The sequence below is a fragment of the Manihot esculenta genome, chromosome 2 (genome assembly GCF_001659605.2).
Source record: "Manihot esculenta cultivar AM560-2 chromosome 2, M.esculenta_v8, whole genome shotgun sequence".
Lineage (NCBI taxonomy): Eukaryota > Viridiplantae > Streptophyta > Magnoliopsida > Malpighiales > Euphorbiaceae > Manihot > Manihot esculenta.
Window position 1 is genome coordinate 8468421 of NC_035162.2, and position 26595 is coordinate 8495015.

General features: G+C 32.7%; 4 protein-coding genes across 6 annotated transcripts; 1 reads left to right on the forward strand and 3 right to left on the reverse strand.

Annotated features, from left to right (window-relative positions):
- Positions 1-2027: 2027 nt before the first annotated feature.
- On the reverse strand, positions 2028-8599 carry LOC110606855 (la-related protein 1C). 3 transcript variants are annotated; one of them, XM_021745847.2, is made up of 6 exons: positions 7769-8599; positions 6881-7403; positions 6662-6779; positions 6454-6544; positions 3682-3753; positions 2028-3126 (listed from the first exon to the last, which is right to left on the reverse strand). In XM_021745847.2, the coding sequence occupies exons 1-6, from the start codon at positions 8276-8278 to the stop codon at positions 2839-2841; spliced, it is 1602 nt and encodes a 533-aa protein (XP_021601539.1). In that variant the 5' UTR covers positions 8279-8599; the 3' UTR covers positions 2028-2838. The 3 variants fall into 3 exon arrangements, with proteins under 3 accessions (XP_021601539.1, XP_021601532.1, XP_043810037.1); XM_021745840.2 differs by having other exon boundaries at positions 6662-6809; positions 7769-8597; XM_043954102.1 differs by lacking the exon at positions 3682-3753 and having other exon boundaries at positions 6662-6809.
- A 6747-nt stretch (positions 8600-15346) lies between these two features.
- On the forward strand, positions 15347-17093 carry LOC110605990 (aquaporin PIP2-7). The gene is made up of 4 exons (XM_021744697.2): positions 15347-15738; positions 15950-16245; positions 16327-16467; positions 16654-17093. The coding sequence occupies exons 1-4, from the start codon at positions 15444-15446 to the stop codon at positions 16771-16773; spliced, it is 852 nt and encodes a 283-aa protein (XP_021600389.1). The 5' UTR covers positions 15347-15443; the 3' UTR covers positions 16774-17093.
- A 4885-nt stretch (positions 17094-21978) lies between these two features.
- LOC110608783 lies at positions 21979-22838 on the reverse strand. The gene is made up of 2 exons (XM_021748078.1): positions 22482-22838; positions 21979-22383 (listed from the first exon to the last, which is right to left on the reverse strand). Exons 1-2 carry the CDS (start codon positions 22836-22838, stop codon positions 21979-21981), a joined length of 762 nt encoding a protein of 253 aa, XP_021603770.1.
- Positions 22839-22986: 148 nt separating this feature from the next.
- On the reverse strand, positions 22987-25769 carry LOC110610151. Its single transcript, XM_021750026.2, has 5 exons — positions 25394-25769; positions 24527-24645; positions 24187-24244; positions 24010-24087; positions 22987-23503 (listed from the first exon to the last, which is right to left on the reverse strand). The coding sequence occupies exons 1-5, from the start codon at positions 25752-25754 to the stop codon at positions 23310-23312; spliced, it is 810 nt and encodes a 269-aa protein (XP_021605718.1). The 5' UTR covers positions 25755-25769; the 3' UTR covers positions 22987-23309.
- Between the last annotated feature and the right edge of the window lie 826 nt (positions 25770-26595).

Consider the following 26595-nt stretch of genomic DNA (forward strand, 5'->3'; position numbering starts at 1 on the left):
CTTTTGTTTTCAATATAATAAATTTTTCCTTAATAAAAAAAAGGAATGGGCTTTAGTGTCTAATTTCGTTCTCTAGGAGCCACTTGCATGTGATGCAGCTATTTGATTGGTTTTATTGTTAGTTTGGTGTAGGACAAAGTTCTTGGTGCTCCCTCTCTATCGTTTGTTGCTAGGGTTAGCATTTTTTTGGGCATGTAACTCTACGTTTCCGGTGTTGCTTCTTCAGCCACCAGTATCTAAAAAACCGACGGTGTCAAAGAGTTTTATGCTCACTGCCTATAGTTTCACGGGCTCAAACCTTTAGCTTGTGCACGATGCTTTTCTTTTTCTGGCTCTCCGCCGATGGCCATCTTCTTGGCAACGTTATCATAGAGAAACACTCTAAAATTGGCGTTTTGGTAGTTCTCTGAACTTCACCGGTCGGCGTTTTCCCCATAAAGATTGGTTCCATAGGGCTATTGCATGATTTATGATCAAACTATTCGTTTGTGAGCCATTTGAGATTCTCAATAAAAATTTGATTGAACTCGATCTAAATTTCTAAATAAACTAAACTCGAACTTAATTTTTAGTCTTTTTTGTTAAACAAGTCAAATTTAAACTTCATAATATTTAATCTGTTAAAATTATTGAACTCGATTTATTTTTAAATTTATGAGTAAACTCGCAAATAAATTCGTGAACAGTCTAGTATAATGAAATTAAAATAATATCATAAGATAATTAAGATCAAATCCTGCATAATTTTTCATGAATCAAAACCAAGTTTTATAAAGTTAAATTCTGTATAAATTAATTATACTATTAGAACTTGCAAATATTCAAATTTTTAAGATTTAAAAGAAAGTTAAATTCCGTATAGGTTAATTACACTATTAGAACTTGCAAATATTTATATTCTTAAGATTTAAAAATAATTTTTTATAGGTTTACGAGCTGATTTTATTTAATTAAAATTATTTAGTTTTAAATTTAGTAATTTTAAACTAAAACTTAATATACTTATAAATAAATTGAATTGTTTTGTAAATTATTTGAGATTAAATTTGATAAAAGTTCGACTCATCTAAACTTGTTTGACAAACGAATCAAACTTGATATCATTAATACTTAACTCAAATTCAAAATGAGCAAGCTCAAAATAAAATTGACAAACCAAATTTGAATTCTTAAAAATTTGATTCAATTTGGTTTTTTTACAGATCTAGAATGGAGCTCTATTTTCTTAAATGCTTGGGTTTTTTGGAGAGATTTTTTTTTATTGTATGGGTTGGACTTTTCTGGTGAATGGGCTTTTGGATTTTTTTGGCTAATTGAGCTAGAGTTCACCTATTATATGTGTTTTTTTTTGGGCTTAAGCCCTTATCAATAAATTACCATTAAAAAGAGAGTATTGATTTTTATCATATATCTTAATTTTATATGTTTGAACTAGAACGTTACTAACGTGATCAAATTTATTTTATAATATTAATTCTTATATACAAGAGTATCGTATATGCAGAACTTGGTCCAATAATAACTGACGCATTTAAATACAAAAAAATAATTTAAAACATAAAAAAATAGTAATTAATTTGCTACTAGAAAAATATTACTCTAGACGATTTCTTTTAAATAGTAGTTTATTAATTAATTTCTTATTTCATTTAATATGTATTAAAAAAGTAAAATTTATTAGTTTCAAAGAAGATATATTAATAAAAATGACATAAAATTTATTATTGTTAACTATATCAACTATATTTTCTCAATCCATCTGAAAAAAAAAAAATACTTTTTAGGGATGGATAGAATATTAAAAATGTAGACACCATTGTTCTGGAATGAAATTAATAATAATAATAAATGATAAATATGGCTTTCTCCATATGCCAAACTCGCCAATAACTTAGAGATATAATCGCCGCATATCAATTTGAATCATCAGTAACCTAAGATCCAAGACAATTACCGTATCCTTCATAACTCCTGCTCAGGTCCAACAGCTGGAAGTTGTAAACATCAATAACGTACAATCAAGCATAGCAAATCATCTAGACCGCCAATTTGAATAAATAAATATAATAAAGTAATTTGAACAAATCAAAATACCACAATTTCCCAAGTCTTAAATTTTAACATAATATATATAAGTATAATGCCAAACACATCCTGTCCTGAAACAAGACGTTCCCATGGTTTCACTCTGAGAGGACCATTTTATGAAAAAGGTTGAGAGTATACATATAACAAATGCAATTTCAGATATAGTGTGTTTAGATAAAGCCTAAACAACCATATCATTTATGCGACCAAAAAATAGAGCAATAGCATGAGCAGCAGCAACTTCTCCTCCTATCCCTCGCAGTACGCAGACTCCCTGCCAACCACATTCTTTGTTCCATCTCTCAGAGAATGGAGATGATCTAGCATCAAAGATTCTTTAAAGACCAGTAGAGGGCAGCAAAGGGAAGCAAATCAAAATTCCCCATTAGTAACACAAAAAAGGCCACCATAAATATTTTAGGGATTAAAAAACGCAATCTCCCCACCCCCAACCCCCCAAAAAACATACATACATCCCAATAAACTCATGCTACTAGTCATAAATGTTTTCTTTTTTCTTTTTTTTTTTATATATATATTTTTTCCCTTTTAGTTTTTTGTCTGTCTTTAAAAAGTTTTCTTTTGTTTTCCTTCTAATTGTCTTTCTAATTGACCAACGAAAAACCCTGTTTCATCGTGCCAAGGCAAGACTACCACCATCAAGAAAAGACGAGCCATCCACCGCTGTAATAAAGCGGTCACTCCCCACCTTCCACCAATATTTCCAGTAGAATGTGCATCAGCACACGTTTACTTGCTCAAAACTTGACCTGTTCCTTCAGTAGCGAATACAGGTGACTGGCTATTCAGATCCCCAGACGATGATCTACCAAGAAATGTCTCACTATGGACATCTGCCGGACTCCTTCCACTGCTGTGACTAGCAGTATTATCCTCCAATGAAATACTTTGGATATTGGCTGCCAGTATCTCATGACTGGACCTCCCAAGTGAGGAAGGACTTGAAATGCTTGGAAACTGAACAGAAGGTGGCATTATCCATCTCATCCAGTCATTTCGCCTCCTGACTTTGTCACCCTAAAAACAGTTGAAACAAATTTAAAATACAGAAGATAAAGGAAGGAAATAATGCATAATAAAATGACATAAATGCATGGTGTGCAGATTTCATTATCTATCAGGGATTTTTGTCAAATGAAAAGGGGAGGAATTAAAATTGAAGCCTGCTCAACACCTAACTACTTGGGACAAGTAATTGGATTCTTTTACCCCTATTACATTGTGTTTAATAATTGGGAAGGGGACTGTGACGGGGTTGGCCTAGAGTAATTCTAATTAATGAAGTTTTGTAATAACAAGCGTTTCCCGTTCCTAATTGCCGAAGGAACCTTCAGTATGTCTATTCATAGGCAATTAATTCTTTACTTCATCATGAGAGATTATAGATGGCTCTCCACAAACATACCCATGTTGTCAAATCACACAAAATTCTTTGTATAATACTTGTCCCTCTTCTTCCGTGATTATTATTCTAATCTCTATGTAGTTAATTTTTCAACAAAACCACTATTCCTATATAGTGAACATCATCGACAACAACAACAGACCTCAAAGAAGTGCAGAAAAGGATACCTGTACTTCGACAACAGTGGAACTTCTTATAGCGTCCAATATAAACTGGATATTGTCAGTCAAATGAGAAACCTGAAACATACAACACAAGAGGTGTTTGGCACTAATTGCTTGAGAAAATAATGGATTAGCAGACTTCACAAGCCAGAACTTCACAGAGAACCAGAATTGGTTTGTTTGAGATTGGCAACCCTATATTAACAGGGTGTTCAAGAGAAAGAAATAGATACCAGGTATGCTAGGAATTCAATAATATGACTGCTCTAATGCAAGTGAACTTGTGTTGCGACCAATCAAGAAACCTCAGATTGCACAAATGCCAGACAAAACACATCAATGATGAAAAACATAAGTATGCACTGTACTACTTAAGCACCCAGACATCTGCCTTTTAACCAATCAGAAGCAGACAGATTCTGCTGACAGGTGGCTCAGATTCTGACCTCAAACCTGAGGAAATTGCACACCTATTTTATTTTGAATAAAGATTCCAATATCACAAATAGTATTAAATTCATAAAGAATAAACTTTTAGCAAATTATATTATACACATGCTGGTGCTGGAACAGTGGATATGGATTCACTAAGTTTGCAATGAACAGTAGCTGAATCCAGCAAATATAAAGAGCAAAACACTAATAACAAAAAGAATTTATAAAAAAAATAAGAAGAATTCACATCAGTCCTGTAACCATTCCCAAAAAAAATAATTTAACTATTTAAACAGACACCAGTTATGCAACTCAACAGCTAAATATACACCATCACAACCTCTTCCATCAAACCTTTCCAATAAGGAGATGAGATGGAAAATTTTGAAAAAACAAAACTCAAATCTAATATGAAGTTTCTGACAAATAAATTACCAGTGCCCATCCCCCAAAAATAAATAAAGTATCCAATTAACTGGTGTCTTGAAAATCAAAGTATGACCACATCGTATTCACCTTCCCCAGCATCTTTACAATAGCAGATATGAACAAAAAAAGGTTAGATAATCATCACATGTAATTAAGCAATATATATTACACATATAGCCAATCCTTTAAATGGCATGCAATTAGTAACTTCTTGATTTATATATATCTGTGTGTGTGTGTGTGTGTGTGTGTGTGAGAGAGAGAGAGAGAAAGTACTGATTCTTCTTTCATACATAGTTTATTAATTTTTTACACATTTCAAATTTTGAGAAAAAAAATAGTATTATAAGTTTTATATACCTTTACTATCATTGCTATTGGTTTCGTATGCAACTATTTTTGTTGATATTTGCAAATACAATTATAAGAGGACTTACTAACCAAATAAATAAACTCATTGAAAATAACTATGGCTTGCCAAAGTCTATAGAGGTGCATGATTGCATAAATTATATGTTACCTAGGGTTCCATGGTATAGATGTACAAGCATGGATCTAAAACCAACCATCAGTATGCAAAGGGACACAAGCACAGCACAACAAACTTGGTAATATAATTCTGGGAAATTAATATGTTTGGATTTTGGAAACATACAAGCACACAAGAACAAGTGACTCAGTCCTGACCAACTCTCTTCAGCGCTATTTTCAGGAACACTCGAGAGCATTGGAAAATAAGTCTATTCAACAAATTTGGGTGACAGTGGTTTGTCCATTTAGAAGCATGAAGTATGTTTTAACCTGGCAACTGGTTAATAAAGAAAATGTTTATTTTTTTGGCAAGTGTTACAAATTGGCTTTGTGAACAACATCAACTAATAACTCACATTCATTATTAGACAGGTACCACTGAGGAAACCTTTCAGCTGTTTTTCTACAGGTACCAACTCAAATCAGAACCTTTACTGAGCAAACAAACAATTACTTAACAACAAATGATCCACATTAAAACTTGTGAGTGGCATATGCATATATCAATATATAGAAAATGAAAAACAGGGAGGCATGTAATTATGAACTATGAAACAATGGAGGCATGTAATTATTGCCATAGGTTTCTTCAATACATTAACCCAACACATTAAATCAAAATGAAAAAGTTAACAATCAACCAAATGGCCTAGCAAGTGCATGAACAATTCACATGCATTTTCAGTTCATGAATTCTATCGAGGTTTTCATTTGACATGTATTTGGCTTTTCTCTACAAGATGATTCCAACTGTGTCAGCTATCATATAGTTGCACAAATTTGGTAAGGACATTATAAATCACACCACAAATGTAATATTCCAATGAGCATTTTATAAACAGAGTGAAAGAAATATGGCCAATCATCTAATCATAAAGGATGAAATACTACTCTTCAGTACTATACCTTCTTTGCAGGAAATTGGAAATACTAACACAGAATAATGAACAAAAACAAAATATGGAAGGTAACCAATTATTAGCTTTCTCCCCTTCAAGTATATGCAGCGGGAAAAATTGCAGTAGAGAAAAAGATCATATGCAATAAATAACATCAGAAGGCAAAAAAGTAAAAATGCTGGAGATTCCAAAACAATAGCCTAAAGAGCTCTTCTGGCAATAATAGCAGAAGCATGCTGATATTCTAATGCATGAGACTTGAAAATTACTCAAGCACAAGTAACTGAATCAGATAGTAAAGCATGAAATTAACATATATTACACACAAGAACTGTTTTGTCCGGATATGTTAACACAACTGTCGATAGTTGATCATAAATTTTCAACAATAAAAAACAGGGGAAAAAAGCCATGAACAAATAAAACTACATCCTAATCAAATGACAAAAACTGCTTAAATACCCCAAAAAAGAAAACTCACTTTATTGAAGCCTGCTATTAATTTAATAGGTACCCAGCCCTGGTCATCCATGTTCTGCCGCAAGAATGTATCTTTAATTAAATTTTCATTACTGCAATAAATGAATGTGAGTTGCGACTTTTGTTAGCGTTTCCAAAAAATTGAAATAAGGTGTGTTGATAGAAAATAAATATGGGGGACTACAGTCCAAAAGTAAAGTGAAAAATACCTGAAATAATAATCTATTTGATTCACTATCTTAGAATGTAACTGAGGGTCTGGAGCAGTAAAATACATTGCAGGAGGCGGTATTGGTGCTGCAACAAAAGGCATGCCTCTGAGAGGGTCTGGAGGTGGGCCAGCAACATAATAAAATTCTATCAAATGAACAAGGCCATTAGAGCAGATCCACATAAGCAAAATGAGTGCTGAATATAATTCAGCTTACCAGGGAATCCAATAGGACTGCCAAAGGCCCGCACTGGTGGTCCAATAAATGGGGCAGTAGTAGGGGGTGGTGGTGGAGGCGGCGGATGCCTAAGAAACCTTTGGACAACTCTCTGAGATTGCATATGAGTATCTCTGCCATTGAAGTTTCGGTGGGGGTTCCAATCTTGATTTGCACGATCTTGCTCACGTCTGCCCCCATAGTTGTGATGATGAGAACCATCTCCACGTGAATGTGGACCACCATTGCGCCTGAATGAATTGCGCTGCTGTTGCAGGTGATCATTGGCACTACGGGATTGTGAATTCCTTTGGGAATGATCCCTAGGGGAAGAGTTATTTAAATGAACATCCCCTACGTGGGGCTGTGATCCTGGTGATTGAGGGGTGCCACCATTGGAAGATGTGTTGGCACCATTGCGCTTCGTTGGCCTCTGGCGTGCTTGCATTGTATGATTTGGAGTTGAATTAGGGGTTGCATTATTAATAACTTGTTTATGTGAAGATGATGCACTTCCAGTTCCCTGTAGCACATAAGAAAAACCAAAAGAAAATACTAGACGATATTGACCAAATTTATTGGTAGCATGCAGGAAAAAAAAAATCTGCCTTTAGCTTTACTGTTGAAATTAAAAAGCCAATCCTACATACCCAACATCTAAGCAATAACTCTAATGAAAGAGGAGGAGGTGGGGATGGGTGGGTGTGGGGGTATACGGGTATGTATGTTTTGACAGGTCCCTAATTCTATGTTTTCCTAAGCAGCCAAAAACAGACCAAATCAGAGTAAATAACACAGCCAAAAACAGACCAAATCAGAGTAAAAAACACAGCCAACCACTTAGTTAAGGGCAAACTAAACCAAAATTAGATTCGAGTTAAGAAAAACCTGCGGAACTGGGACAGACGATGATACATCAGATAAACCTTTGGATAAATCTTGAGTCGTTTTCCCCGAAGCCCTAGCTGACTCGGATAAAGCAGGCCAGGAAACCGCTCCCATCACGGGTCCAACCTCCGTGGCGCCATTCGACGGTTTATTCCAGACTGGCCTCTTACCGGCATTGTTTTTGGAACCATTCCCATTATCCAAAATCTCTTCTTCCGCCACCATCGAAGAAGAGGATGACACAGCAACCAATACAGGTTGATCAGACACAACCATCGGCTCCCTCGTCGATGGTAAATGAGTGGCTGCCACCGTGATCGTCTCCGATTCCCCCCGAACAATTTGTGTCCACGGCGAGGACACTACTCTTGAACCACCACCACCGCCGCCGTGCCGTGATTGAGGGCTATTATGATTCTCAACGGCAGCTACAGGGGCAGGATGCCGAGGTGAGCTATTAGTCGGCGTTGATGTTATCGAGGAACTAAGGGCATTAGCTGTGGTAGCCATAGATAATTAGGGTTTCTGGTGAGTCTGACAAGCTGCTGCTGATGATCAAAGGGAGAGGGGCAAAACCGGAATAAAAATGATCAAGAAGTTTAGGGGAAGAGATGGGAACAAAAAAAAAAAATAGAAGCAACCGAATTAGGGTTTTTGATTTGGGTAATGTGAGGGTAGTTTCCAAAAAAAAAAGTCGAGGGGTGAGTCTGATGTGATCGCCTTCAGAGAGATCAAGCAATGGCGCTGCTGCTTCTCTCCTCCTCTTTTGCTCTCTCTCTCTTTCCCAATACTAGTTGGTTTTGGTTGCTTTGCTCTTGAGAAATTCTGAGGATGCTTGGATTCTATTGATTTACGAAAACACCCCTGTTTTAAATGTCTCCCATGACCAAAAAAGTATGCGGTTTCCTGCAATCTGATTGGATTGTAATTTTGTATTTTTCACCTACGATTACATCTTTAAATATTCTGTATATCATGCCAATAACCAATGAAAATGCTTCCAAATTTGATGAAATGTCTAATATAATCTTTTATTTTAAAGAAAAATACATTAATTTATGATATATCTTTATATTAACAGTGAATTTAATGAATCGCTTCAAATTATAATTTAAATTATTATAATTATAGGAGTCCATTATTATTAAAAAAATAAATTAAATGAACTGACCTATCCTAAATTTTAATAGAAGAATTATTATTTGATTAACGAGAGTAAATTTGTTTTTCATTTAAAAATTGATAAACTTAATTATAAAATTTGGCATATCTCAAATAGTTAATTACAAATTATCTGTGAGGAATATAAATTAATAAAATAAAATAAAAAGTTAATTCATTTAATTGATAATTAATGGCAAACCTAAATCTTAAATTCATGATAACTAATATTATAAGTTTTAAAAAATAAAACACACAAGCCAATTTATCAACATAATTTTTACAACCAACAATATTAGTGTTGAATAATTTATATTTTATCATTGTAAAATAAGATAAAAATCTTAAAATACTATGTATAATATTTTTTTTCAATTTTTTTCTATATTGTAATTTTGATAAGTTTAGCAAAATAAATTAACAACAAACAAAACTAATTGATTTATTGAAAATAATAACCCTAAATGGAAATAACAAATACATCATACTTTGATTCCATATAAAGAAATAAAAAATAAAACTATATAATAATAATAATAATAATTAAAAGTAGACTATTATAGTATAATTTAGATATTAAGACGTTTTCATTAATGGTCATATCAAAATATAACGTATTGAAACTTTTAAATTCATTGATATTAATTTAAATATAATTAAATTAATTAATTATTTATTTAAAATATCAAAAGAAATTACTTTAAATTATATAATATAATCATCATTATCTCATTTAAAAAAAATAGACTCGTCATCATCCTCTTTTAATATTTGACTTCGATTAAAATGGAAATTCACAATATCGTTATTCTAAAATTCAATCTAACATTATTAAATTTAAATTCATTAATATAGTTGTAATTTTATAATATAATATTTTAATATTAAAAATCATAAGATATATTTATATTCATAACTTTAGTCTGATAATAAATATATCTGGCTAGATTTGAGACATCTCATATTTTATTTTTTTAATTTTTAATTTTTAATTTTTATTTTTTAAAAAAATTCATAAAATATATTTGAAATTTTATTATTATTATTATAATAAGAAGTTAGGCATGAGAAAATGTTAATTAGAGGTTTACTTGTAATTTGATTCTATTAATTTTAAAGAATAATCATCTAATTTTAGTCGTTAAATCATAAATAAAAAATTTTTAATTTTATATTTATTCTCCTTCCTCACCATGCTTACTATCTGTTTCTCAGTGATAATGCCTGCCTTCTCCTTTCTCCATTTCACCTCTTGTCTTGTTCTCTTTTTGTGAGCATCTCAATTCATCACCAACTTGTTTCTCATTTGTTTTATTTGATTTTTTTTTTTGCGTCAAATGAGTATTTGTCCATTTATTGCCTGTGGACTCAACTTTATATCTCCTTTATTTCAATTATCGCTATAGCATGTGATGGAATTCAACAAAAAATACTGTTCGACTCACGTTTCAGCTATATGAGAGTCCCGAGTCTCCTGAAAAATTTTAAATTATTTAGAAATACTTGAATAATTTTTTTAAGAAAAATTATTATTAAATTCTTAAATTTAAAAAAAAAAATTCATTATTTCATTCCTATTTAAAATCTATGCAATTAAAATATTTTTTATTTTATAAAATCAAAAAATTTAATTATTTTATCAAAAAATCTATCAACTTATTTTAAATATTTATATTATTTAATTATATAATTTTAACATACTATTTAATTTAATTTTATGTAATATTTTTTATTAAGGAGTTATAGTTATGTTTATTTTATGTTAGAGTATATAAATAAATAGAAATAACTTTTAAAATTTTAAATCTAAAAAAAAGAGTTTAATAAATTTATGCTAAATTTTTTATTTTTTTAAAAGATCTTAAATATAGGTAAAATCAAATAGTATTGGTATGGTTAATAAGTAAGCTATTCAAATAAAAAAAAATCTAAAGTGGAAAAATTAATTTCATTTACAACATTTTTCGGTTACTTTTGATTTAGATGAGAATCTTATCTTTAATATTTATATAAATAATTTTTTTCTAAAATGAGTAAAATTGAAAATTTTGTTTGAAAATATAAAATTGGGTCCTTGGCATCCGTCACTGAAAATTGAAAGTTGAATCTAAGGGCATTGATAAATCTATTTACACATCTCCTTTATGGAATCTTAGATTGATAAATCCATTTGCGCATCTCCTTTATGGAATCTCACCAAATTTAAAAGAGAAGTTCATAATTTCTTCTCTCCAAGGGTCTTCAGATCCAAACTCGATTGGGCCTCTCCATTATCCTTACAAATTTCCTCATTCTACAGTCAAGAAATCAAGACAATAAGGTATTACTCTGCATGCAATTTATTTATTGCTTGAGTTTTAATTTTTCCATTCTTTATTGGTAATTTGAGATTAAATTGAATCCCTTATTTCAAAATGATATGATTATTGCCCACAGGATCTCTTACAAACTGTCTCTAATTTTCTTCTTTCTTGTATACTAGATTACCCTAATCTTGACAATAACAAATCACTCAATTTTCTAATAGTTGCAATCTAACTCTTAAAAATGTACCAATCTCACCCATCTATCTCATGATAATATTGTAAATTTGACTTATTACGACGATTTAATGAGTTGAGATATTTGTAATTAATCTAACAATATAGACAAATTAGGAGAGAGTTATCGCAAAACTATAAAATAAGAACGTTAAAAAATTTTATAAAGATGATATTTATATGATATTTAGATGATAATAAGCTTATTGAAGTTGAATATAGCCAATAAAGAAGATAGAGAAGAAAAGAGCGCGCTCATATTATTAGACTAAAGAGATGGTTGTTGTTATTGTATTTGGAGAATATGAATTTATATTTTTTTGATATAGCTAAAGAGGATAATTTAAAAATTTTTTTTTATATATTAATAGTTAAAATATTTAAAATTAGATGATTGTTCTTTAAGATTAACGAAATTAAATTATAAGAATATTTTAATTTAATTTAAAATATCTATAAATAATTTAATTTGTTAATTAAACTATAAAAACACGATAGTAATTATCTATTTAAATTTTTAAAATTTTTATAAACTTATGTTATTTTAAAAGTTTTTATGAAAAATGGTGCAATTATAATTTAAATATTTGATTTTTCAAAATTTTAAAATGTAAATTTTTACTGTTAAATTGTTGCAAGAAATGGAAGGTCAACTGTGGTTTTGCTCTTTTTCAAATGCACAATTCTTATTCAGTTGCTGTTTGGGTCCTCTCTTATAGGACATATCAAACTTATGGTAGAGGAGACATGCTATTTATGGCATATAGTACTGATTTTTAATTTATTATATATGAAACTGATTTTATTATTATATATAATGTTTTTTATAGTTTGTGGAAAATTAAGATTTTGATTATGATTATACTTGATAAATAGCAATTGTCACGTTTCAGGTTTTAGCAATCGCTTGAAACCGTGCGGCACTTGACTTAAACACCTTTAAGTCAAGTTAACCTTAAGAATCACTCAATATCCTGTGAACATGAATACTCTAATTAATCAAGGTTATATAAACGAACAAGGAACAACGAAGCCAATATACAGCATTCCATCAGAAGCCTCACAGTAGGCACAAAAGATAAAAACTGAACATGCAAATTCATGAACATGTTACTTATTTTATTTTAGGAGTAAAATAGTAATTATATATTATCATTAACGCTATCATTGTAATAATTCTCACCTCCCTTGTAGACATGAGGACGGTCTATAAAGAGTGAAGGCACAATTCAGGATATCGGTAGGCCTATGATAGCCAATTAGACTCTGCCCTAGCTGGTAGTCAACTAGTCACTCCCCCTAAAAGCTCCTAAAAGCCTTAAGAACAACGAAGCTTATCGCAGGAGATGTAAGGCAAATTATTTTAATTTGCAAAAAAAAAAAAAGTTGAATGTCAAATGTGTTATTATACTGTATCGGCCCATTTGAATGTGGGAATGAGCCTGTTGTTATTGATCCGGCGATAACCGACAAAAACCTGCGAGTCATATCCTTACTTGAAGGCACGCAACCAGGGCTCCACGCCTCACTTATCTTACTTCACTATCACCTTGAAATTTGAGTATTTAAAGTTTAAAAATTACACACTTATACATAAATAAATTAATTTGATTAACTCGGAACAAAAAAAAGCAGAGGTCAAAATTTAATTTAGGTTGGTTCTATTCTTTGTTAAAATTATGCTATGACTAAACTAAGGATGAAAATTGTATATTTTGGGGAAAAAAATCCTTCCAATTAATTGTATATTTTACAATCTAGTTCACTTCCAAAATTTTAATGCCCAAATTTAAAGGCCTCCATATTGCTATTTAGATTATTATAAAAAAATTAAATATATTTAAGAAATGGAAATTAAATTTTGATCACATTAAATTTAATATATTTTAAATCATAATAATTTATTAAATGGCATTTAGGTTGCATGATTTCAAAAAAAAAATCATTAAAAAATTTAAATTCAGACTATAACATTGATCCAAGAAGTATTGTAAGTTGAGAATGCAATTTCAAGCAATAAACTTTTGGCCGCATCATATTTCCTAGGCTATAAGTCCTTGAGTTTGAGTTCCAAATCAAAATTAAATAATAAAAATATTTTTTAATGTTTAAAATAAATATAAACACAAAGTATAATATATTAAAAAAATAATAAAACGTTAGTTTAAACTATTAAATAACATTAAAATACTATTAAATAAATATATCACCGCAATTTTATTGAGTTAAGCGGGCTTATGGTTATTTCTCTTATGGTTAATGAACGGCACCTCAAGGTTTCATATGCTTATCTGAATCAGATTTTAAAAATTCAGTTAATTTTATAGTTTTATTTCCCTTTAAACTTATTATTTAGTCATGTGATCGGATTGGATTGAGTCATTTTATTTTAAAATTTTACAGTTTTAATTTAATAATAAATTAATATAAAAAATTTAGATTTTATTTTTTAATTTTTAATTTTTGATTAAAAAAATATTTTTATATTATATATATATATATATATATATATATGACGAATGGTCGAATCTATCATTTATTAACCGACAGTACAGTTGGATTTTAGTAGCTATTTTTTCTTTTTTTAAATGTATTCCTATCATGTGCGACAAATTGACAGTAAATGAATTGTTGGCCTCTTTTTCCAGAGCTAATCAGTAATCAGTTGGTTTTTAAATAAAGAAATAACAAATTGTCTTGTGTTATTAATATTTATATTATCTTAATAAAATTAAGAAATTTATGTACTAAGCTTTTAACAAAATTAAAGGAAAACATTATAAAATCCATAAATTCTATTTATTATTTATAATTGTATTTCACTGACATAAGCGTTAAAATTTTTGTTTCATAATTTACAAGAAGGTCGTAATAATCATAATAAACATTTTTGTTTATATTAGTACAATCAATTTTAGAAACTGATAGAAAATAAACAGGAAAAAGAAAAAATAAAAATAGGAAAATTATGAGGACATAGTTTACGTTAGAATAATTTCATTTGGACCCAGACAATTCGCTTCTTCTTACTTTATATTCTATTTGTTTAACACAAAAGAAAATTTTCATATTTTATTGTTTAAGATATTTAAATTTTCTTTTAAAAAAATTTACAGAAATTTAATTAGATAATAAGGATATCTAAGTAAATTTAAAAGTTCTCACATTCTACTACTCCAATTTAAAATCTTTAATTTTCATTTCAAAAAAAATATTTAAAAAATTTAGTTAATTAAAGATATTTTTTTTAATTAAAAAAATAAATTATTTTTAATATATTAAAATTATTATTATTATTATTATTATTATTATTATTATTATTATTATTATTTTCTAACAATTTTGTATTAAGTTGATAGAATGAAAAAAAATAAATTTTATATTTTAAAAAGGGAAATTAATCAAGTGAAAAAACTAAAATAAAAATAATCAAAGAATTGCGTGTCCTTTTAAAGTCTTTACATGATCATTTTGCGAAAGTAATTGGAATACGACAACATATGATCGATGTTGAAATAAAAGACATTTGAATCATGTGAATTAAGATTTCAAAATTTTATGCACAAAATATTCGAGTTCTAATGTCGTGTGGTGTTGGAAATTGACACCCAGAATTGGCAATGCATGCAAATTCTTAATTATGAAAAAGATGGTTCAGACCCAAACAAAATCTAATATCGGAATATCCAATTTGTAGCAAATCGGGCCAAATTCCAAAACCTCCAAGTAGCACATAATTTGTATTTATAAATCTTTTTTTTTAAATAAATCTATAGAATTAGTAATTTGGTGTTATTTGTCAAAAAAATAAATTGGGAATTGGGAATGTCATATGGAAAATTAATTTAATTTTTTTTAACCGTCCATTCTGCATTATCTATAAGCATTGCTCGAACCCATGCAGCCTCTTTGTCCATAAATCTGAAGTCTCTCCTTGAACAGAAGATAAAAGAGTGCTTTGTGCAGTAACAGATATGGCTAAGGAAATGGGCGAAGAGGGTCCAGTGGAGCACCAGCAGCATGCGAAGGACTACGTAGACCCGCCACCAGCTCCACTGCTGGACTTGAAAGAGCTGAAGCGGTGGTCTTTTTACAGAGCTCTCATAGCAGAGTTCATGGCCACCCTTCTCTTCCTTTACGTATCTGTGGCTACTGTTATTGGGTATAAGAGCCAAGCTGATGCTTGCGATGGTGTTGGCTTTCTTGGCGTTGCTTGGGCTTTTGGTGGCATGATTTTTATCCTCGTTTACTGCATTGCTGGGATTTCTGGTACGTACATATTATCACACTATATAAGAGAAGATGAGCTAAATTTTAAATATAATCGTTACAAAATTTCACATTTAAATTTATTGATAAATTATATACATATATTTATTAATTTTATATAAATCTTCGTATAAATGTTTAATTTGATATTATTAATTTATATAAAAAATGGAGTAGACATATAAATTTCACAATTTCGACAAAACTACAGGAGGGCACATTAACCCAGCAGTAACCTTCGGGCTGTTACTTGCGAGGAAGTTGTCGCTAGTAAGAGCAGTGGCGTACATGGTGTTCCAATGCCTAGGAGCCATTGCCGGCGTAGGCTTAGTGAAGGCAGTGATGGAGGATTCCTACAGTTCTCTAGGCGGTGGTGCCAACTCAGTTTCTTCTGGTTACTCAAAAGGCACCGCACTGGGAGCAGAGATCATCGGCACTTTCGTCCTTGTCTACACCGTCTTCTCCGCTACCGATTCTAAACGGAAAGCCCGCGATTCCTTTGTTCCAGTGAGTACTATATATATTATGATAGACTATAAATCTGAGATTTGACAATATCAGTGAGGTTACCAATGTGGTGTGGTTCAGGTTTTGGCTCCCTTGCCCATTGGATTTGCTGTGTTCGTAGTTCATTTGGCCACAATTCCTATCACTGGCACTGGCATTAACCCTGCCAGGAGCTTTGGCGCTGCTGTGATTTACAACAATAAGACCGTTTGGGATGATCATGTACGCTTATTTTCTGTTCTTAACTTTGCTTTTCAATTTGTCCTACGAGTAATCTTTCTCCACCATATAATAATTAAGTGCCCCTTTATATTAGAATAATTAAAATTATCATAAATTTATTTGTTTCTCTGCTTGCTTTGCGTAGTAAATAATCTTTTTTTTTTTTTAATTGGCAAAACAAAACAGTGGATTTTCTGGGCTGGGCCATTTCTGGGAGCAATGGCGGCAGCAGGATATCACCAGTACATACTGAGAGCAGGAGCCGCTAAAGCTTTGGGATCGTTTCGTAGCAACCCCTCCATCTGAATTCCGAAGAGAGGCTCAACAATTATCTGTTTGCTTGCTAGTTATGTAGATTTTTAAAATAATCACTCGCACCAATGCTATTAATTAATGTATTCAGAACAGAATACTGCAACTATTTCCTAGAAGAAGTTATCTGCTTTACTATTTATACCACGTCCAAGCCCAGTATTGCTCTTTGAAAGAAGTCGACATATCGTCAGGGTTTAATTAGCTCTGAGATGGGATTCTAGCTACCTGAATTATCTCAAAGATTTCCTTTTCTTTGTACGTAATACTTTTTAAAGCTCAAGGAAGTTTAAATTATTTAGCAGCCAGTTGAATTAACTGTTTGTTTGATCAAATAAAGTTTTAAAGTTAAATAATGAGCATATCCGAAATCAAAATGACTCTCATGAGGAAGAGGAAGAACGGGCAACAATCGTGGAATCATTGGCTATATTGCTAGTTTTTTCCTTTTTTTTTTTTGGGTGGGTGGGGGGAGTTTAAAATTTAACAATGTTCCCTCTCTCTCTAGCTTCTCTATTTCTAATAAATTCAAGAAAAGATAGACCGACTCGGATAAGGCGTGGAGTCTTGTGGCAGGGCAAGTAAATTATAGGCAGCCAATGGTAATTTTGTGAAACTGAGAGAAATTTGTACCAAATTTGAGAAGCCAATGATAAAATTTTCAGCAGTAAAACGCATACTCAAAATGATAAGCAGAAGAGAGAAGCCAAACTAGTAAAGCGCCTTCTCTTTCTAAACAGCTTTTCGCCTCCTCTCTAAATAAAGTTTCCCTGGTAAGGGAGAGATCCAGTCGTTTTGGCTGTGACCTCCTCCCTCTGTAGTTTCATGCATAATTTTTTGTTTTTTTCTTTTCTGTAGTTTCCCTTTTTTTAGTATTAGTCTTTTTCTATGGAGTTTTTAAAGTGTCTCGTCTATAGGGTTTGTTAATGTTCTTTGGAGGAGCCATTTGTATGTCCTACGATCTTCCCCAAAATTGTGGTTAGGGAGCCTATATGGCGGTTAAGGCTGGCAATGATAGGGATGACTTCTATCACCTTTTGCCTTGCCGTGTTTAAAGTGAAGTTGTGAAGATTATGTGAATAGCAAAAAGAAGTTTAGGGGGATGAACTAGATGGTCTCGTTAAATATAGAGTAGCCGTATTTATACAAGAGAAAGATCGAGAAGGTTCTAACTGCTTATGCTGAGCTGGAAATAAGATTCAATCACCTCTTAATTACTTTAACAGAACTAGAACTATCTAGAATGAATTATAATAAATTTTTCCTCCATTCTATAAATTTATTTTACACTTACATTCCCTTTCAAGATGGAAATGGTGAAGATTTCACTAATCCCATCTTGGACAATAAGTGAGCGAAGGAAGGATTGCACAATGGTTTGGTGAGTAAGTCTGCCAGTTGAAGCTTCGAACCTATGTGCTCGATAGAGATGAAGCCTTCTGTTAGTTTGTTCCTTACAACATGACAATCAATTTCTAGATACTTAGTACGTTCATGAAACACTAGATTTGCAGCAATATGAAGGGCTGCTTGGTTGTTGCCTTTTAGTGGAATGGGCAAGGAAATAGGAACTTGGAGATCTTGAAGAACATACACTATCCATTGTAGTTCACAAACTGTTGTTGTCATGCTTCTATATTCTGTTTCAGCAGTGGATTTGCTAACAGTAGCTTGCTTCTTGGATTTCCAGGAAATAAGGGAAGACCCTAGAAAAACACAATAGTCTGTGATGGATTTTCTGGATACAGGGCGTGAAGCCCAATCTACATCACAATATGCAAACAAGTGAAGTCTGTTGGTCTTTAAAAAAAATGCCTTGGGATGAATTGCCTTTGAGATACTTTACTACATGATATGCTTCTTCAAGGTGAGATTAACAAGGGAGCTATATGAACTGACTCAATTGTTGTACTGAGTAAGTGATGTCAGGTCTAGTGAGGCTAAGATAAAGCAGCTTGCCTACTAGCCTTCTATGAACTTCAAGGTCAGGGAATGGTGCACCTTGATTAGGCAACAGTTTGCTGCTTTTCACCATAAAAGAACTACCAGTTTTAGCATTTTGAAGTCCTGCATCCTGTATAATATCCACGAGATATTTCTATTGACTCAAGTGCATTCCACTAGCAGATCTAGCAATCTGTAATCCTAGAAAAAATTATATCCTAAATCTTTAATTGTGAACTGATCTTGGAGAAATTTTTTGACTTGCATAATTAGTTTTTCTTGAGCACCAGTGAGTAGTATGTCATTTACATACACCAACAAGGCTAGAAAGCTATCATCAAACCCTTTAACAAGCAAGCAATGATCATAAGGTGATTGAAAGAAGCTAAATTGTTTAATTTTGGCGGTAAACTCCTTATTCCATTGCCTTCCAACTTGCTTTAGCCCATATAGAGACCTTTTAAGTTTGTAGACTTGGCTTGATCGTGTTTTTTCATAGCCCTCAGGAGGATTCATATAAAGTTATTCATCAATAAAGCCATGCAAGAAGACATTATTGATATTCAGTTGATAAATTGACCAATATTTTGTAGCTGCAATTGCTAAAAAAATTCTGATAGTGACAAGTTTAGCAACAGGAGAAAAACTATCAGTATAATCCAAGCCAAGCAATTGGTTAAAGTTCTTGGCAACAAAACTTGCCTTATACCTTTTCATTGCCCCATTAGGAAGATATTTTACTTTGAACACCCATTTGCATCCTATAGGTTTCTTTCCTACAAGTAAATCATTTATTTCCCATGTTTGGTTTTGTTTAAGAGCTTGCAATTCATTTTGCATGGCTAGCATCCAATTTTTGTTATGTTGAGCTAGGTTCCTTAATCTTAGATACATTGGCTACAAAGGCTGTATAAGAGGGTTTAAGGTAAATAAAGGAAGAAAAAATACCTGATGTAACAGAATTTGTTCTTGGACTGTTACTATTAGTAGGATAAGGTTCTTGGGTTGTCGAGGCAACAAAGTCTTGTAGCCAAGCAGGTTTAGTAATCTTCCTTGTGCTTCTCCTAATTGGAGCATCTTGTATAGAAGTGGACTGAGGAAGTACCAAGTCTAAAACAATAGGATTAGATGGCATATAAGGGCTAGAGTTGCTAGGAACTTTATACAAGTCTTGCAATGATTGTTGGTTAGTACTAGGAGGAGTGAATGTTCTATAGATACAGGTAGAGAAAAATTTGAGGGGTTGGTAGTCTTCTGGAAGGGCAACAATGATCCATAGAAAACAATGTCTCTTGAGGTGAAACATTTATGAGTTTCTAGATTATATAATTTATAGGCTTTGCTTTGTGGGGCATATCCTAATAACACAGAAGGGTGAGCTCTTTGATCAAACTTCAGTTTGTTAGGGGATACCTTGGTGGAAAAACAAAGACATCCTATCACTTTTAGATAAGAGTAATCAAGTTGTTTCCATGCAGAACTGAGTAAGGTGTTTTCCACTCCAAAATCTTAGTAGGTAACGGGTTTATGATATGAGTTGCAGCGATTAATGATTCCGATCAAAACTAATTTGGAAGACAAGCCTCAAACATAATTGCCCTTGCTACTTGTAATAAGTGCTTATGCTTCCTCTCTACAATCCTATTTTATGGAGGGGGTGTAAACACACGATTTCTTATGAATAATCCCCTTGGAACTGAGAAAGCTATCACATGCATTATTGATAAATTCATTCCCATTGTCAGTTCTAATCTTCTTAACAGTCTTTTCAAACTGATTTTTAACCATCAAGACAAAGTGCTTTACTACAATAAAGACTTGAAACTTATTAACAATCATGTAGGTCCAACTATACCTACTAAAGTTGTAACGGTCAGCTGCCTGCTTGTGGGAAAGAGTTCCACATCGACGGATTACGGAAATTCCAAATTGTATATAATAGCTAGCACGAAACTACTAAATAATTTGAGTTAGCCATTTTGGGCTAAGTGGAAAGTGGGTCCAAAAGTTATTTGGGGCAGTTTGGACCGGACTGTTTCAATTGATATCAGAGCCACCTTGGGTCAGACAAATTGTGCAGAGCTAATGGACCTGCGAGGAAAGGGCTACCCATGTGAGACGAGATGGAGCCGCCCGAGGTACTAGCGAACCACAATACCCAAGGGTCCGATCCTGATTTAGCAATTATATTCGATTCAGTTGCGACGAGGACGTCACAAATTTAGCAGGACCGAGTGTAACAGTCAGCTGCCTGCTTGTGAGAAAGAGTCCCACATTGGCGGATTACGAAAATTTCGAATTGTATATAATAGCCAGCACGAAACTACTAAATAACTTGGGTTAACCATTTTGAGCTAAGTGGAAAGTGAATCTAAAAGTTATTTGGAACAGTTTGGGCCGGACTGTTTCAAAAGTCATCCACAATAGTAACTATGTATCGAGCTCCAGTTAGAGACTGAATTCTATATGGCCCCCATAGATCCATGTGAACAAGCTCAAAAATAGTATTAATTGACAAGGTACTAATAGAAAAAGGTGATCTTTATTGTTTTGACAAGGGACAAACAGTACGAGAGTGGTCAACATCTTTATTGATCTTGAGTACATGTATATGATCTAATTTAGAGTAGAAAGCATGACCTAATCTAGAATGCTAAAGATTGCCATTATTTGAGCAAACATGAGAAGCACTATAAACAATCGAATTCTCTTTATTTTTTGCACTCATTGTACTGATGTTACAATGATGTTGAGTAGATATAGTCTTTAGTTAACTTGTCCAACAACAACAATCTCACTATTCTGCATATCCTGCATCACACACTTGTTATGGAAAAAGGTGGCTGATATATTGCAGCTTTAAGCAAGCTTATTCACATATAGGAGGTTATATTTGAAGGTAGGTATAAGTAAGACATTATATAAAATCACATTTGATGTTAATTTTGTGGTTCCTGAATGAGTAACAACCTATGTAGTTCCATCTGGTAATTTTACTAATTTTGGTGTAGTGAGGGCAATAATATTGGTGAGTAGAGAGGGTGATGCACACATATGGTTTATAGACCTTGTATCTATGATCCAAACCCCTTTGCTTTTATTATTCATACTAAACGAGCAAAAATTAGAGGACTTACCTGCAAATTCTGCAACATTTTCAAATTCAATGTCATATCCAAATGCTAGTGTCGCAAGAGCTTTGCCTTTCATCATTCTTTTCATCTCCTGTTGAAATACAGCTGAGAAATTTGCATTTCAATCCTCAGGTTTGTTTGGTGAAGCTAATGTGCTAGTAGCATTTTTGATCTCCAAGGGTGTCTCTGTTAACATGGCATTTGCAGTGTGTATCTGTTGCCTTCCACGTTTCTCTTTGAGATCCTTGTACCAATCTGGGTATCCAATGATCTTGAAACATGCATCTTCTGTGTGGCCTGTAGTGTTACAAAATGTGTAATGCCTATCATCCTTTCTTCTATTTCTTCTACCATGTGTCTTGAAGCCTGTGTTGTTGTCCTTGATACTATTTTGAGATTTAGCCATTATAACAGCAGGTGATTCACTAGATTCAATTACCATATTCTGAACCTCTTTTTGTTTTTCAACTCTAAGAATCATTGCGTATGCTTTGTTAACGATAAGAAATGGATCCATAAGTAAGACCTAATTCTTTACATGATCATAAATCTCATTGAGTCCTAATAGAAATTGCATGAGTTTGTCATCACTTTCAATATTTGCTACTGCCTTAGAGGCACTACAAGTGCAGGCGGGAAAGAATGCAAACAAGAAAGTTCATCCCACATTTTCTTTAATTTGGTGAAATACATCACAAATCTGTTACTTTGTGAAAAAGCAAAGATCTCTCTTTTTAGTTGGAACAACAACGGACCATTTGTTTCTTCAAAACGCTGTTCGAGTTCTTCCCAAAGATCTTTGGCAAAGGTGGTGTATAAGGACGCCTCAGCAATTTCCTTTAATATGGCATTCAAGATCCATGACACCACCATGCTATCCACCCTCTGCCATTTTTTGAACTGTGGAGTACCAACAACGAGTATTTCGTATTTGCCATTGATGAATCCAAGCTTATATTTGGCTCTCAAAGCAATGATCATTTATCGATTCCATGAAAGACAATTTTCTCTGATCAACGAAGCACTGACCAAGATCAAACTTAGCAGAAGGAAAATTATATTGGAAGAAGGAGAAGAAAAAGAAGCCATGTTTACGAAATTGAGAGAAAACAGCATGAGACATTGGGAATGAGGACCATAACAACACTATTTTTACCATTCTCTTCAATTCATGCTACTACTTGCTCTCGTCAAATAACAATAAAAACACCAAGTAACAATAAAAACACCACCGCAATTATGCTTGATCCCTTTCCTAGGTTGATTGACTCAACAATGCACGCCCGCAAGTTCTGAATCAACTTGGGCAGGACGCCCAAAAGCCCTTGAACAAACTTGACCAAAAATAAAAAGCTAAACAAGCTGGATAAACTAAAAAGCCATCAGGAGAAGGCCCGCACTTTGAATGACAATATTGTTAGGTCACTGTTTCTCCAGGGAAAAGTTTGGAATCTACAAGGGTAAAAGTAAGACGGGGCAAGGAATGAACTCAGCCAGTAAGTTAGCATCCACATGCTTGGAATGAATTGCCTCCATGCTTATTACTACCAAATCTAAGTTTAGGTCATCGGCAACCTCGCCAATGATGGCCGTGGGCTTGTTGCCTTCACCAAGCCGCTCCAACAACTTGAATTCTTGGAATCCACCTATCATTTTTTGTAAATAACGTTTATTAGCAAATTAAATAATATAGTCGTCATCATTCTGGATAAAAAGATTGGCAGCTAACTAATATAACTTTTTTTTTCCCCATAATTTTTTAATGGGTTTTTCTTATTTTAGATAAGCACAAAGACATACAAAGAAAAAGAAGATGAGATGATAATGACTTGCAATTGATATGTTGCAAATCCATCAAGCTGCTATATTTTACTTTTTCAATGCCCCACATACATGCACCTTTGTAAATGAGTGTGCATATGCAAACAAATTGTTCACTGCTTTATGTGTTTACTTATATATTCTCTTCATGCATCCCATGCCAGTTCCACTGATTTAAACAAAACTTGATGTGTCATATTGATCAATTGTCTGGATGTGAGGGCTCATATTCTAATAAATCAAACTCTTTCTTAACAAAAGCAGATAACTATTCCAAAACTAGAAGAAAACCTTGCCAAATCCTTCTAAAGTATGGGGATTGCATACAGACCTTCAGAGAGATGCCAGCGAATGCTAGACATTTGGGTTTCATGCTCTGGCAATGAATCTTTCTGTTTTTCATCAATAACTGCAAAGAACATAATGTTCAACATTTCCATGGAAGGTTCCCAGACCTTTATTAATTGTAGGCAAAAAGACAGTAGCAATGTATAGTTTGATTAATTACCTACAACAGTGATGTCAGCCCCATATTTCTTGGCCAATGCCGCAGTAGTAGCAGCAGCCTGTTAAACAATCAATCAGAATGAATGATTGAACAAAGTGTCAACAAAGGAATAACAGTCATGACAGCACAATGTCAACAAGGCTATGGAGACAGGAAACCACATATTCCACTAGTGGCACTGCTGGCATTTAATACTCCTAACAATCTATCATAAAGAAACGAGGGTCAATCATGGAAGGTTGAAAGAATTTATTAAATAGATGTATGAAGCAAATGATTCTCCATGAAATAGCAGGGGAAAAAGGGATTTCACCAAAAATTAAGGTGCTTAAAGAAACACCTGTCTTGTACCCTCAGAAAGATAAGGGTTCCTGTCCGTGATTGGAAGAAGCAGATGTTTGAAATGAGTAAAGGCATCTGCAGCTAAACTGACTTCAGATTCTTGTGCCTTAGCCTTGGCTGGTAACAACCCAATAATAAATACACGGAGTCACTAATCATGAATTGAGAGAGAGGGATTAAGCTAGTAATGACAGTGAAAATAAAATTTTGTTTTGGGTTAATATAAAAAACCGAACTCTCACCAATGCTTTAATTTTGTCAATTATATACATAACTATGTCAATTATTTATAAACCGGTAGACCGGTAGGATTGTTACAGGACTTGGAAGAAAGTTTGTTAGAATCTATCGATTAATGTCGCCTCTATAATCCTATAAGTTTAACTATAAATACTATTTAGTAGTTTTGAACTAAAATTTCCTAGAGTTTGATTTCACAGAAAGAGGAACTAAGCAATTAATTTTGACAAAAAGGTTGGACCTGGCAGTAATTTACTATTAAACCAAAGTTTAGAATTTTTTTAGCAAAAAATTGAACCAAGTCAATTTAAGAGTCTATGAAGCAGAAAAGCATATTACAGAAAGAATCTCCTACAACAATTACAATAACCGTTTTCGACAAGGAAGTTGAAATCTTTCCAAATTACAGAAACTGCAAAAGTTGGATGATTTCCCACAAGATTTCATCATAAATTTATAGAAATTCTAATGAAAATGCTATTCTCTATTGCCAGGCAAAGAAAATAAAAATCCAAGTAGATGAGTTATCTAGAGATTAAACTAACAAATGAAGGAATACAAGAAACGAAATTAATTACATAATAATAGAAATTGAAGTACCATAAACAAAGAATAACAAACTTACCTCTATGTCCGATTTTTGGAAATCTGGGAATGACAGAGAGTTTTCCAGTGTTAGATCCAACAGGAAGCGAAGAGAAAGGTAAGGACAGGGGCGTAGCAGCAGCAGCAGCAGCAGAAGGAGAAGAAAAAGTGCAGGCAATTGGAGTTTTTAGGTGAATTGAAGTATCAACAGGAACAGCTACCAAGTAATGAGCAAAAGCCATGGCTAAAAGCGGTACGCTATACAGTGAAGAAGAGCTTGACAAAAGCGAGAAGGGAAGGGGCGAGAAGAAAAGGATTGGGGCTGATTCGAGAAAGCGCAGTGACAGTGAAGCGAAGAAATCATTGCATGGTGCGACGTGTACGAATATTGATATACGCATAGGCCGCAACGGAAGATTACAAGTAATCGAACGGTGCGTAATTTTTTAATTAATTATTCGATTAGTAAAATATTTTAGACAATCATCCATTTAATCTTTTCTAATTTTGTAGTTAGATGAAGAAAATTAAAAAGGCAGGAAAATTTATGAGAAAAATAATTTATTTTTATTCTATATAAAATTGAAAGCAAATAAATTTAAAATTATTAAAATAATTTTATTTTTAAATAAAATATAAGTAAAAGTAAAATATGAACCATATAACTAAGTATCAATCATGTATTTTCTAGATTCTTTTAAAATTACAAAGTAACCATCTTTTTGCGCATGGAAAAAGTATTTAATTTTGATTCACATGCTCTCCTCTCTCTCACTCTCCACCAAAACCCAAGCCTTGCCGTCCGAAGCAAGATCATATCTGGTGCTCCATGTCCATGAGAAGCAGCAATTTGCAGAAATATACTGAGGTGTCCTAGTCTTGCAAAAAGCCGGCGAACAAGCATGGCGAGTAATCAACTTCACCTTTGAAAATATGCAGGGTCTTCTCTTCAATGATTATAATACAATTACGAACTTACTAGTCTAAGCATATTTTATAAAACAACAGCTATTTTTAGTCCACAGGTAAATTTTCTTGCATGTGTTTTTTTAGTCCACAGGCAACATCCTTAATATTATGTCTTCCAATTGTGTCAAAGCACTTTTTTTTATAAAAAAAAAGGGTCAAATCATAAATAGTTTTTTTATTTTATTTTTTACTTACCAGTTATACTCAAATTTAATTTTTTTTTATACCGTTATATATGTTAAATTCGAATGTTCAGGAAATCAAGTAAACGAA